This window comes from Narcine bancroftii, unplaced genomic scaffold (assembly GCF_036971445.1).
Source record: "Narcine bancroftii isolate sNarBan1 unplaced genomic scaffold, sNarBan1.hap1 Scaffold_65, whole genome shotgun sequence".
In the NCBI taxonomy this organism is placed as follows: domain Eukaryota; kingdom Metazoa; phylum Chordata; class Chondrichthyes; order Torpediniformes; family Narcinidae; genus Narcine; species Narcine bancroftii.
The window spans coordinates 46,892-61,228 of NW_027212168.1; the positions used below are offsets into that span (position 1 = coordinate 46,892).

General features: G+C 41.0%; 1 protein-coding gene across 1 annotated transcript in view; it reads left to right on the forward strand.

Moving 5' to 3' along the window:
- LOC138751079 (vigilin-like) overlaps positions 1–13,712 on the forward strand; it is a gene marked incomplete at its 3' end in the record, with an annotated part of 32,252 nt that extends 18,540 nt beyond the window's left edge. The window contains exons 3-9 of the mRNA XM_069913158.1: positions 1,081–1,193; positions 4,158–4,312; positions 6,035–6,250; positions 7,257–7,463; positions 8,251–8,466; positions 9,325–9,531; positions 13,605–13,712. Of these exons, the coding sequence (XP_069769259.1) occupies positions 1,118–1,193; positions 4,158–4,312; positions 6,035–6,250; positions 7,257–7,463; positions 8,251–8,466; positions 9,325–9,531; positions 13,605–13,712 (1,185 nt within the window). The remainder of the gene's footprint in view (positions 1–1,080; positions 1,194–4,157; positions 4,313–6,034; positions 6,251–7,256; positions 7,464–8,250; positions 8,467–9,324; positions 9,532–13,604) is intronic.
- Positions 13,713–14,337: the final 625 nt, after the last annotated feature.

A 14,337-nucleotide genomic window follows, 5' to 3' on the forward strand; every position in this document is an offset into this window, starting at 1 on the left:
TTTGTTTTTAGGATAGTGGTCCTTATTTAAGACTGAAATAGCAAGGACCTTATCTGGTCACAGTCGCTTGTTTGGACTTGTTTGTCATTTTCACTCCTGCAGAGCTATGGAGTTGAGTATAGACACCCTTACCAAATATTATACACTGGGAGTGAAGCAATGCCATTTGCACATGCATTGAGAAATGAGAGTTGAAAGTTTTTTAAAATTATTTTGATTTCTATCCAGATTTTTTTTTAATGGGAGTGAATTTCTGTTGCCCCAAACTACTGATATGTGGTGATCACCTGTACCTTGGTCCATTAATTGCCATGTACATGAAAATCTTTTTCCCTTTGTTTGCCTTAAACGTGCACAGACGAGAAGTAAAAAGTCACACTAGAAATGGTGGCAATCGATTTGGCCATTTCCCCTCTTGGCATACTGCCTTCTGTCCCATCCAACTATGTGCCTAAGCTAGGAGCATCTAAGTATCCCTTTTCCACTCCTGATGTGATTTTTTTCTTCTTTTTTTTTTGTCAACACTCCAGTTCCTTCAGGATCCCTATTGACCATTGGCACCTTTGTGTATCCCAGTTGTGATGCCTGGTTGCCAATAGCCTGTGGAATGGTGTGAGGCCTGGTCTGCTGCTGTGGTATTTCACTCTGGTCCCTTTCCAATGCATCTTCCTTGGCACAGGTTCTCTAGTCTACTGCTTCCATGGACCCCAGTGTATGTCTGGGCTGCCGACTGTGGATCCCTCCATCGTGGACTTGGGACCTCCATTAAAAAAAAGTCGGAGAGACAATTTGAACCTGAATGTTGCCAATTGGGTGGGACAGATTTGGCAGTAGTACCCTGCAGAGGAGCATGTCTTCACTCTGCCTGCCTCTCCTGGTCCTGCACTAGTGGCAGTGGTGTCATCTTGATGGGCCATTTTCAAGTGTGGAGAGAGCAGGAAATGGTGGTCAAAGCCAAGTTTGGCCCAGCCACGATCAAATTAAATGGTGGAGTAGTCTAAGGGGGACAACTGACATGCACCTGCTCCATTTTCTTGGTTTCACTAAGACTGCATGTGTTAACACATTATCCATTTGCAGTGGCATACCCGGACTTCGTGTACGTGGGATATCGACAATGAGCTCTGTAGCCGTATTGACACCTGAAAGCTTTGCTGAACACAGAAGTGGCCTCGATGAGCAGCAGGTCAAAGGTCAGCAGAAACATTTTTCAAATAACCCTGCCTTTTCTAGTAGTGACTGATCTGTGTTTCCCATTTCCATGCTGTATGATTGCAGTGGACAGTGAAGATTTTGCTTCCTGAACATCTGAGTGTATTTGGATTTTGGGCTACTAATCAAGAATTAAATTTAAAAATTTTAAAATTTAGAAATGCAGCATGGTAATAGGCCATTTTGGCCGCCCAATTAACCTGGAACCCCAGAAGGTTTTGAACGGTGGGAGGAAACCAGAATCCCTGGGGAAAATCCATGCAGACATGGGGTGGGGGAGAACGTACAAAACCCCTCACAGACAGTGTGGGATTTGAACCTTGGTCCCTATAGCTGGCACTGTAAGGGTGTGGTGCTAACCACTACTCCAACTGTGCTGTCCCACCAGGGTCCTTTAGATCACCTTAAAATGTTCCTATCACGTACTTTTATTTTAGGTTTAACCTAGTTGTATTTTCCATCATCTTTCAAGTCTACTAGATTATTGTCCACAAAGTGAGATGTTTTGGTCAGCCCAAGCATGCCTGGGGAGTGCAGGTGCTATGCAAATATTATCTTGGGCCTGGGCATGCTTAGTCAGGAGAGATGTGGACAGGTTACAAAAGCAGCTCACAAATACAGATGCTGTGCATAATGTTGATTCTGGGCCCTTTCAGGTGGACCCTCTGCCTTGAGGCCAATGACAGGAGTGGGTTTAAATCTATGAGTACACCTTTCAGGTGACAGCCCTAAAAAGCTTCTGCAGTGTTAACTGGTCCACCTGAAAGGACCTATTCATATCCAGAGGTGCCTCGTTGCACCTCCGGATCTGATGGAGGGAGAGCGACTGATGCCGCAGCACCACCCATCATAAAAATGCTGCATGGCAATGGCTGTCTTCCCTACCCATAATCCCCCACACAGATGGAACTGCTCTGTTTCCCACAACAGTTCCAGCTGTGTGGGGGACTATGCCTTGCCGCGTCTTGAGCCGCACAGAGCTGCAGGAGTGGCCAGCCGGGCTGTACAGCTCACACTGGCTGTCCCCTGCCGGCCGTAGCCAACTTCCCCTCTCCAGTGGGGAGGGTGTTACTGTCAGGCAACTGGGGTGGTGGGGGGGTCACGGCTGATGGAGGATCACCCCGCCCTCCCAAGCAGGTGCGTCTGCCTGTCCTCCCTCCCGGAGGAGGGTTTGCGTCGGCGCCTCAGAAGTGCTTCTGCCACATTCAGGTGAGTGTCTTTAGTCACGGGGGTTGTCTTGTCAATGTCTTGTCAATGTTGTAACCGCTGTGATACATTCTGTTACAATTGTGGCCAATTGTATGCTTAAGGCTCAAAGACAGCATGACTGCGAGCTCTACTTTGGTTGTAAAATTGGTGACCAAGACAAACTCTTGGCGCCTCACATTTGTTTTACAACATTGCAGTCAATGTGGGAACTTGGCTCAGAGTTGCTCAGAAGTCATTGAATTTAGCATATTTAATCATAAAAATTATAATTTGATGTTTCTCCATCTTGTGTGATACAGCAAATCTGAAATCATTTTTGTGTTCAGCCTGAAGTTGATCATAATCCTCCAACTTTTTTTTTTCAGGAAACAAACATTTTGGGGGGAAAAATTTATCCAGTGTTGATATGAGGCTTCTCTCTGATCTTGGGGGTAGGGGAAGGAATAATCTATTTGACTTTGTTTGCATATTGAGTGGGTTATTGTTGATCCTGAGCTTCTGTTCGGTTTTTAGGAAGATTTTTGTGCATCTTGAGAGAAGGCAGCAAGGTTAGCTATTACAGCTTCAGCGACTGTGTTTGAATCCACGGCTGTCTGTCAGGCGTTTGTACCTTCTCTCTGTGACCCCCCCCCCCCCCACCGTGGCTTTTCATAGGGTTCTCCTGTCTTCCTTCTACATTCCAAAGACGTGGGGGGGGGGGGGAGAGGGTTTAATAGGTGAATTAGTCACATGAATTTATTTAGGTGGGATGGGCTCGTGGCACAAAGTTTTGTTACTCTGCCGCATCTCTAAATGCGATTTGAATGCTTTTGGACATTGTTGGCCATCCTGAGATGGTGTTTTAATGCGATGCGTGGTCCTAAACGTCCAGGCTTCATCCCCTTGACTGCAGTGAATATGTAGTGTCCATGCCATCATACCTTGAGGAATGAGGGGAGATGGGTATTGAAGACTGAGGCTTGTGCTTCCTGATGCATAACATTGAGTAAAATATGCAGCTCATTATTTGATGCTTGAAATGGAGTCCACCGTCACCAGCAGAATTTTTGTACTAAAACCCATTGTATGTTTTGGATTGTGGTCACCTGTTGTCCATAGAAAAGTTGTCTATTTCTGTTCCAAACTGAACTTTTAGTTTGGCATGGTATTTTTTGGCGGGAGAGAATGTTTGTGGTTGCTCAAGAGCCCAGGTTGGTTCCTGTGAGCAGGAGACACCTTGTATTCATAGCTGGCCGGAAGTTTGTGTCACAGCTGGTGTCCCAGCTAGAGGAAATGATTGTGAAAGAATGGAAACTGTACCATTTATGGTTGGTGCATTTGCCTTATTGCGGTGTATTATAAACGAGCTGACAAATGGCCACCAGTAATTGAATAGCTCCGTAATTGAGACCCAAGCATTTTAAGGATGGTTTTTTAATTCCAAACTGCTGTCGGAAATGCTGCTGCCATTTTGGCCTTCCATTGGTGAAGCCATCAAGCCCAAGTGCCTTTTGTGGATGGTTCCAGCATGTATTTTTCGATTTGAACAGGTATCTGGATGTGAGAAAAAATAGAGGTAGCAAAGGATTAGATTGTTGTGGGATAGGTTTACATGGATTGGTTGAAGGGTCTGAACTATAATGTTTTGTGAATGGGAAAAAAAAATTTACAAAAATACCCAAGTGTTCAGTTTCCTTGTTGATTTATAACTGTCCAATTCTGACTTTTTCACCAACCCAATTTATCTTTACCTGTAGCAAGTGTTGGTTCAGAAGATGAGACTGATTTGGTACCAACTTACAAGGAAGCATTTCCTCCTCTTCCTGAGAAAGCTGTAACTGGAGAGACTACAACGGAACCTTCTGGAGCATGGAACAAAATCAGACCACTCAAATCTTCTCTCATCACCCAGGTGCGGCTTGTAAGATCGGGTTATTGTATGGGATGAAGCTGATTGGGGTGACAAATAGCATGGGTGGAACACTGGTTTCTCCCTGGATGGGAAGAGTTGTTCTTCCTCACACCTCATTCCCACACTGACATCTGTCCATGGTCTCATGTACTGGCAAGTTGAGGCCATGTGTAAGCTGGAGGAACAGTTTGTATTCAGTCTTAAAGCAGAGGTCATCAATATCGAGCTCCAACTTCCAGTAGCTCTTCTCCCTCACTTTCCCTCATTCTGGACTCCTTTCCTTCTGCCCATTACCTGCGTTGCTTTTCCTCAACCTTCCCACCCACTTCCATTCCTCTTTATCAGAACAGTTTTCTCAGCCCTCTGTCCCCTCCATGTCACCTCTTGGCTCCTTCTTCCCCCTTTCCCTATCACGCCTTTGCTTAACCTGATTTTTGGTATCCATGAAGGGCTCTGGCCCAAAATGTCAATGACCTATTGTTCCTGAATGCTTCCTGACCTGAGTTTCTCCAGCATGCCAGTGTATTGTTCCAGTTCTCCAGCATCTGTTGAGTCCTGGTTTAACCTTGGCAGTTCTTTCTTTTGCATTGGGTCCAAGTCCAGTTTGAGCAGTGCATGATTTGTTTCATTGAAGTTTGGTATTGGTTTGAACCTGATCCTTTCATTGCCCCAATTATTAAAAAAAAATCCAGGTTGGATTCCAATAACGCAACATTAAAGCATCGTTTGTCTGATGAAGGCTCTGACTGAAGCTGGATTGTAGTTTCTCTTTCCTGAATATTTTGAGCATTTCTGAATTTTATTTCCACTCTTGTAACAACTCTTGTAAAGGAAAGTATTAGAAGGATTCAGCAGATCATTTAAATCTATGTAATGAGCAGATCCTTGACTTCAAAATAAAAATGGGAGGGGAATAATGAAATCAGAGGAGCATATTGGTTTAAACTAGCCATGAAATAAAATTATGGATGAAATGAATAACCTTGGTTGAAGAGTTGTCAGAGCCATGAGCATTAGAGCATAGATATTCAAGGTGGGACATGCGCCCACTGGTGGGGCATGGTAATATTTTGGTGGGGTGTGGGGCTTAAGAATATTTTAGTGGGGCGTAGGAATAGTTTGGGAAATAATGAAAAAGTTGGTTTGACCATTTTAAAATGTTGGTTACCAACTTCAATGATAGATTTTTTTATATATAGATAGATAGATAGATAACTCAGCATTGCTGGTGGACTTGTCTGAAGTTCCAGTACAATACCAAGAGGAGTTATCTGAGTTGCAACATGAGAAATCTGTGAAAACTTTGTTCAAAGTGAAAAAAACTATGATGTGGCTGTCTAACAAGATTGAAAAAGACCCAAACTCAACTACTTGAGCAAGGGAACTATTGATAGATTTTTCCATCATCTAATTTAGTAGAATGTGGCTTCAGTGCTGTTGGTGATTTGCTGCAAGCTAAGAGAAACCATATTGAATGTGTGTTTGAGATGGTTGACGTATTGAAGTAGTATTCCCAACCTTAAATGCATTGAAATGCACTTGCAAGTAAATTATTTAATTAAAACTTCTTTTGAATATATAACTTTTTGCTGATGGTGAGGTATATGTTTTTTTGAAAAATTAAAGTGGAGCCTAGGGCAATAAAGGTTGAGACCCCTGCATTAGAAGGAATATGAATGGGAAGAATTAAAATGAAAGTACATCAACTTTTTTTTTGTCCAGGTTTTTCATGTGCCATTAGAAGAACGCAAGTACAAAGAAATGAACCAGTTTGGAGAAGGAGACCAGGCTAAAATCTGTCTGGATATTATGCAGAAGACTGGTGCTCATATTGAACTTTCATTGGCCAAGGACCAAGGTCTTTCCATCATGGTTTCAGGAAAGCTTGAGGCTGTCATGAAAGCAAGGAAGGAGATTGTTGCTAAACTGCAGACTCAGGTAAGCAGCGCATAGGCCTGGGTGGGGTGAAATGGGAACCTCTAAGCTGTTTAACTGCAGACTCAGGCAAGCAGCGCATTGGCCTGGGTGGGGGTGAAATGGGAACCTCCAAGCTGTTTAACTGCAGACTCAGGTAAGCAGCGCATAGGCCTGGGTGGGGGTGAAATGGGAAACTCCAAGCTGTTTAACTGCTGACTCAGGTAAGCAGTGCATGGTCCTGAGTGGGGGTGAAATGGGAACCTCTAAGCTGTTCAACTGCAGACTCAGGCAAGCAGTGCATAGGCCTGGATGGGGGTGAAATGGGAACCTCCAAGCTGTTTAAAATGCGGAAGGGACTCTGTGCCAGGGAGCATAGAGGGAGAGGTGGTCAGCCTGGATTCTGATTGGGACCGTTTATCTATAGAGACTCAATGGGTCCCAACCCAAAACATTGACTGACCACCTCTCTCTACAGATGCTGCCTGATTGGTCTGCTGAGTCCCTCCTGCTTGTTCACTCAAACTTCCAGCATTGGAGTTTTAAAATATGGTTTGGTGGAAAGAGGTGCATATTTAAGTGGATTAAGTATATGACAATGGTTAGAAGTACACAAAATTCAGGAAGTAATTAAGATGAGAATGGAAAACTGTTGACATTCATTAAAATAGGGGAGTTTCATCTTTCTGCTTCAGTACAGAGCTTGGTTCTCCCAAGAAATTTTACTTTGATTGGAGATCCTTTAACCCTTCTAAAAGGGATTAGAAGCTTGTTTGTTTCACAATGAACTAATTTAAAAGTTGAGTGATCTTAATGTTGATGGAATCTCTTTTATACTAGTTGCAGTTTACAAGATTCTAGAATACTGGGTTCAAGAGGCTTGTTGTTTGAGTTTACTTTCAGTACTAGTGTTCGGAGTTGTTACTGAACATTTGCCAGTGTTGGTTTTTTTGGGCCAGATATTGGGTTGTAGGCATGATGCCTTTTAGAATGGTTACTTGGAATTTTGATTGTCCACTCATTGGTCTAGGCATCAGCAACAGTGACCATCCCCAAAGAACATCATCGTTTTGTGATCGGTAAGAGTGGAGAGAAACTGCAGGAGCTGGAACTGAAAACGGCAACCAAGATCCAAATTCCACGCCCTGAAGACCCCAGCAACCAGATTAAAATCACTGGCACAAAAGAAGGCATTGAAAAAGCACGCCATGAAATCTTGCTGATCTCTGCTGAACAGGTAGGTACAGAGGATCATCTATAATTGATTTTATTTTGGATGTCATCCCAGGAGTAGAGTCAGCATGTACTCTGAGCAGAGTTGCTGGACAAATATGAGATTGTCTTTGTGCATTTTTGGCATGGTTTTCTCTGACAAGTGCTCTGCAAGCTTGGCAATGAGGGAAAGTCTATTCTGTATCCTCTGCCCACGATTCTATAGCATAGCCAAATCAATTTAATTACACATGAAACCTGCCTTTTACTTTCTGGTGAACCATCTGGTATTTGATTTACAGGTATTTGATTGATGGCCATGATTATCTCTGCTTTTTTAATTTAAATTTTTGTGATTTTTAATTTGATTTTTACCAAAGCATCTGCAGTTGATGACTTCAATTTTGTCTGCATCAATATTTCTTGAATCAATAATACTTCAAGACTATGTTGCATAGTGTGTGCCATCAATATGAAGCAAAGTTGTATGGAACCTGGAAAAATCTTAACACTAATTATGGTCTCCATGCCAGGTTGAATGTGAAGAATTGCTGTTTAGGTTTTTATGAAGTTCTTGTCAGACAGTGTCTTGGAATTTCTCAGTAGTTTGTAATTCCCTTAATCTCCCTGCTAAGAATTGTATGGTTATCTACTTTTCCATTGCCAAGTCTGGAATGTGGGTAGGTGACTCATTGATAGCAAAGGGATTGAATAGTGCATCCAGTGATTCAATTTTAAAGTGGAGCAAAGGCACGGTTCTCTTCTCCCAGCAATGCTGCTGGTTGGGTTGAACTGTTCTGCATTTCCCACAGGATAAGCGTGCAGTCGAGAGGATCAACATTGAGAAAGTCTATCACCCGTTTATTGCTGGACCCTTCAATAAGATTGCTGGAGAGCTGATGCAGGAAACTGGGACTCGGATCAATATCCCCCCACCGAGTGTGATGAAGAATGAGATTGTTATCACCGGAGAGAAAGAACAGGTTGCGCAAGCTGTTTGCCGCATTAAGAGGATCTACGAAGATAAGGTAAGAAGGGTAATCAATGAGTGGATCCATTCTTCCTGATGAAGCTCTCCTCAGCGTTCCTTACTGCATGTTCCAAGCTCGGTTTCTATTGTATATGTCAATCAAAGCAGTGGCTAACTGGTGTGAAAGCTGCCTTGTAATGAAGCAGTCTGCATGGCTTGTTCCTCATTTTTAATGATGCGGCCAATGAAACCCATACCACCCAATTATGAGATCAACTCCTTCTGTTTTAGAGGGTGGGAGGAAACCGGAGCACCCGGGTGAAAACCCGCACAGGTTGTGGGGAGAATGTGCAAACACCCTAACTGGCAGTACGGGATTCAAACCTGGCTTGTTGGGGCATGGCTGGCCAAATTTGGAGGTGGGGAGAATGAGGAGGAGTTGATGTGGGCGGAGTTGGTCAGGAGAGAAAAAGTTTAAAGATCCACATCATTGCGATACTTGCATTGATGTGAAGGCTGGAACTCCCCAGGCAAACTGTATCTGTTAATTGATGCCTTTGAATAGCTGTACTTCATGGAACTTACAGCCAAATGCAGAATTCTGGAAACAACAGCTTGATGTTTATTTTCACCACTTGTGCTGCATGACCTTTGGTTCCCTCTCAACTAGATTCCTGTTTCCTCTTGGCCCAATGCTCCTTTGAGCTGCTTCATCTTTTTCTTTACTGTTCTTTGAGAAATACTTCCCACCATACTTTCTCAATCCCCTGCACTTACACTGGACGTGCAATGTCTGATTCCTGTAACTCCCAACTAACGTCGATCAACCTGGTACATTCTGGGGTTAAATATCATTTGTGTTGCACAGAGATGCTGTCACAGAACAAATGTAATCATTTATTAATTTTAAATCAAGAAAAGCAAATCCACAACGATCGCAGTGGAGGTGAAAAAGTCTCAGCACAAGTATGTCATTGGACCCAAAGGCAACTCATTGCAGGAGATTTTGGAACGGACTGGAGTCTCTGTCGAAATCCCACCCTCGGATAGCAACTCTGAAACTGTGATCCTTCGTGGTGAACCCGATAAGCTTGGGCAGGCTCTGACTGAAGTCTATGCTAAAGTAAGTGGAGTCACTTTGTTTGAGGTGACAGTCTGGTTGCATTTCACAATGGTGCAATTCCTCCTTGTGGATGCACTTTACATTTTCTGGGGAAACTATTCAGATACAGTGATCTTCTGGAGTAATCTGCAAGGTAGTTATTGTTGGACCATAACTTGGGTTGTATACCTGAGCCCTTTGTTCCTATAGCTTTAAAAAAAAAAAAAAAAAAAAATTTTTTTATTTTTTACACTATGAACCATATTAACCAAAATACACGCAAACACTTCCATCTTGAATATACACAGTGTCATTTTTTTCCCCCCTCCCTTCCCTCCATCCTTCCCACCCTCCCTACCCACTAATCGTTCAACATATGCGATACAATAAACCCATTAAACAATGTCGTTACACAATGAAAATGAACAAGAAAATTGTGTCATCTACTTTTACACACTTGGTCAGTTCATTTCATCTTCTCATTCTATCATTTTCTCATTTTAGGGGGTGGAGGTCTGTGGTAGGCCCTCTCTGTTCCCAAATTTGTTCGAATAATGTGACTTTATTTTTAAAATTGTTATTTTTTCCAAATGAATACATTTATTCATTTCCATGTACCATTGCTGTCCTCTCAGGCTCTCTTCTGATTTCCAGGTTGACATTATACATTTTTTTGCTACAGCTAAGGCTATCATAATAAATCTTTTTTGTGCTTCATCCAGTTTGAGGCCTAATTCTTGTATTTCTTAGAAGAAAGATCTCTGGATTTTTTGGTATGTTGCTTTTTATTTTTTATTTTTTAAAATTTAATACCTGATTTGGATCTTCCCAAAACTTTTCAACTTTCTCACATGTCCAAATTGCATATACTGTGGTTCCCGTTTCCTTCTTGCAGCAAAAACATCTATCTGATACTGTTGGGTCTCATTTATTTAACTTTTGAGGAGTGATATATAACCTGTGTAACCAATTATACTGTATCATGCATAACCTTGTGTTTATTGTATTTCTCAGTTCTGGAGCATAGCTTTTCCCATATTTCATTTTTTTATCTTTATGTTTAGATCGTGTTCCCACTTTTGTTTGGGTTTACAGCTTATTTCATCATTCTCGTTCTCTTGCAACTTGATGTACATGTTTGTTATAAATCTTTTAATTATCATTGTGCCTATAATCACATATTCAAAACTGCTTCCTTCTGGTAACCTCAGCCTGCTTCCCAATTTGTCCTTTAAGTAGGTTTTCAGTTAGTGGTATGCAAATATTGTACCATGAGTTATTCCATATTTGTCCTTCATTTGTTCAAAAGATAATAAATTATTTCCCAAAAAACAATTTTCTATTATTTTGATCCCTTTCTCTCCCATTCTTTGAAGGAAAGGTTATCTATTGTGAAAGGGATTAGTTGATTTTGCGTCAATAATAATTTTGGTAGTTGGTAATTTGTTTTTTTTTCTTTCTGCATGTATCTTCTTCCAAATGTTGAGCAGATGGTGCAGTACTGGTGAACTTCTATATTGCACCAGTTTTTCATCCCACTTATAAAGTATATGTTCTGGTACCTTCTCCCCTATTTTATCTAGCTCTATCCTGGTCCAATCTGGTTTTTCCCTTGCTTGATAAAAATCTGATGGGTATCTTAATTGTCCTGCTCTATAATAATTCTTAAAGTTTGGTAGCTGTAAACTCCCTTGTTTGTACCATGCTGTTAATTTATCTAGCGCTATCCTCTGTTCCCCCCCCCCCCCCCCCCATTTACGTAAGAATTTCCTTGTTATTTTCTTTAGCTCATTGAATAATTGCTCTGTTAAGGGAATTGGTAATGATTGAAATGGGTATTGTATCCTTGGGAAGATATTCATTTTAGTGCAATTTACACTTCCTATCAGTGTTGGTGGTAAATCTTTCCAGTGTTCTAAGTCATCTTGTAATTTCTTTATTAATGGCTGATAATTTTAATTTTTATAGATGGCCTAGATTATTATCTAGTCTTAATACCTAGGTATCAGATTGTTTGTGTTTGCCATTTAAATGGTGATTCTTTCTTAAACTTTGTGAAATCCGCATTATTCATTGGCATCGCTTCACTTTTATTTGTGTTGATCTTGTACCCCGATACTTCTCCATACTCCTTCAATTTCTTATGAAATTCTTTTATTGATATTTCTGGTTCTGTTAAGTATAATATGTCATCTGCAAACAAACTGATTTTATACTCCTTTATTTTTATCCCTTTTATTTTCTGTTCTTATCAGTTCTGCCAATGGTTCTATAGCTAAAGTGAACAGTGAGGGAGATAGTGGACATCCCTGCCTAGTTGACCTACTTAATTTAAATTGGTTTGATACATATCCATTTACTGTTACCTTCCTTAATGGTCCCTTATATAATGCTTTAATCCAATTAATATATTTTTCTGGTAGGTTGAACCTCTCTAGTACTTTGAATAAATAATTCCATTCTACTCTGTGAAAGCCTTTCTCTGCGTCTAAGGCAACTGCCACTGTTGGCGTCTTGTTTCCTTCTACTGCATGGATTAATGAACTTGCAGATATTGTCCATTGTTCGTCTTTTCTTAATAAATCCAGTTTGATCTAGTTTTACTATTTTTGGTACACAGTTGGCCAATCTGTTTGCTAATAGTTTTGATATTATCTTATAATCTGAGTTAAGTAGAGATATTGGTCTATACAATGCTGGTGTTAGTGGATCTTTCCCCCTCTTTGGTATTACTGTAATTATTGGTGTTTTACATGAATCTGGCATATTTTGTGTTTCTTCAATCTGGTTCATTACTTCCGGAGAGGAGTTTCTAAAGCTTCTTGATGTCAGGATTGCACTTGATACTCCGTTGTGATCGTAAGGAATAATTAATGCGATATTTTCTCTCATCCAACATTGGTTTGTTTTCCCACGATGTACAAATAACATAATATGCAAGTGTTTGGTCCTTTTTGTTTTATCCTCAAATCTCCCTGAGAAGTTGGAAGGCATAATCAAGAATCTGTAGTCTTTTTTAAAGTAAAATTTGGTAACTGTTTTTCACCCAATATTTCTAAGCAGGAATTGTTTTTGTACTCTGAGTAACACCAGTTAAGATTTGAGGTACTGTATACACCATTAATATCTTGGCAGATCTCGGCCTGTTCCATGTTCTGAGATCCTAACACCACTTAGCTGTTGTATTAACTAGATTCTTCTGGGTGTGGGGGTGGGGGGGGGGGGTTGGTGGAGGAATGGGAAAAGAGACAGAAAGGTGCAAAATTTTGGGGGAGTGAATTTGATGTTTTTAAAGATTTTTTTTCCCTTGTTCCCCTTCCTGATGCTGTGAATTTTGGAGGGAGAGATCCTAGCAAGAGATTGTCTGTAAGTTTATAAGATTTTTGTTGCTTCTGCACAAGGCATTCCTGACATTTGCCATCCATTTTACTGGCAAAAGTGGGAGAAATGGGAAATTTCCTCCCATTGAGGCAATCTGACAAGTTATTACATAGCCTTGGCATCTGACTCCAGTTGGCACTGATTCCATTCACTTTCTCTCACCTGGCGTTTACTTACTGCAGTGCTGAAGGCTGAGTCTCTGCAATTTTCAGCCTTGAGAAATAGTTGTTTTAAAACAACTGACCTTGTTTACTGCAACCTTCTCAAAGCCATTCAACCCAAACAATGTGTTCTCTTACTGATTGTGTCCATGTGGAATTATGGTGTCCGATTTTTTTTTATTTTTATTTTTTAAGATGTGTGCAGATGCTCCTCTACTTGTGATGGTTCAACTTGTGATGGGCTTGGCGGAAGGCAACCCCATCATAAGTGGAGGAGTACCTATATATAAGATGTGGCAGGATTTACACTTCAGTCTTTAACTTTATGACCAACCTTTCTACTTTATTTTCAATGTTCATTTTTTTTTTGACTTTGAAATTGTGCACTTGTTTAGTAATACAAATCTTCATGGTTTCTGTGGTGAATGAAAAGCACTTCATGGTTTTTTTGGTGGAATAGTGAACTGGTTCTGACACAACTCTGTTAAACTGAGCAATTTTGCATCCTATTGAGGTAACTGATTACAATCTATTTTCTCCATCTTTTCAAAGGCAAATAGCTTTACAATGGCAAGTGTTTCTGCCCCATCTTGGCTTCATCGCTTCATAATTGGGAAGAAAGGTCAGAATCTCAGTCGCATCACACAGCAAATGCCAAAGGTACAAAAAGCTCTGCTGCATCAGTAATCTGTAATGTGGAAGCAATATTCCCACACTGGCTAGCGTGGTTAGAGCAACGCTGTCACAGCACCAGCTACTGGGGCCGGGGTTCAAATCATGGGGTATCTAAGGTATTTGTATGTTTTCCCCGTGTCTGCATGTGTTTTCCCTGTGGGCTCAGGTTTCCTTCCACTGTTCTAAACGTACCAGGGTTGTAAGTTATTTGGGCAGTATGGGTTCGTGGGCTGAAAGGACTATTACTGAACTGTATATTTAAATTTAAATATTAATTTGTTTCTGTTGCTTGTGTGTTACTTGGATCTACTTCATTCTTTTCTATTGAGCAGAATGGGTATCTTCTAATCTTCAGTTTACTGCAAAGTCTACCATTTTTCTCTTTGCGTTTGCTTTTGAACTGTTAGCTTCTGTACCCCATTGTCCACAATAGGTTATTGTGCTGTCCTTACTCTCTGCACAGAGGTAGACACTAATTTCTAAATTAGTTTGGCGACTTGTATTTTTCCTTGCATCTACAGAATCTAACTATTCACCAGCTCTTGGCCAAATCAGCTTGTGTTTGTGCTGGAGCTTTGTCTTACTCCTTGCACCAATTTTCCTTCTTGCT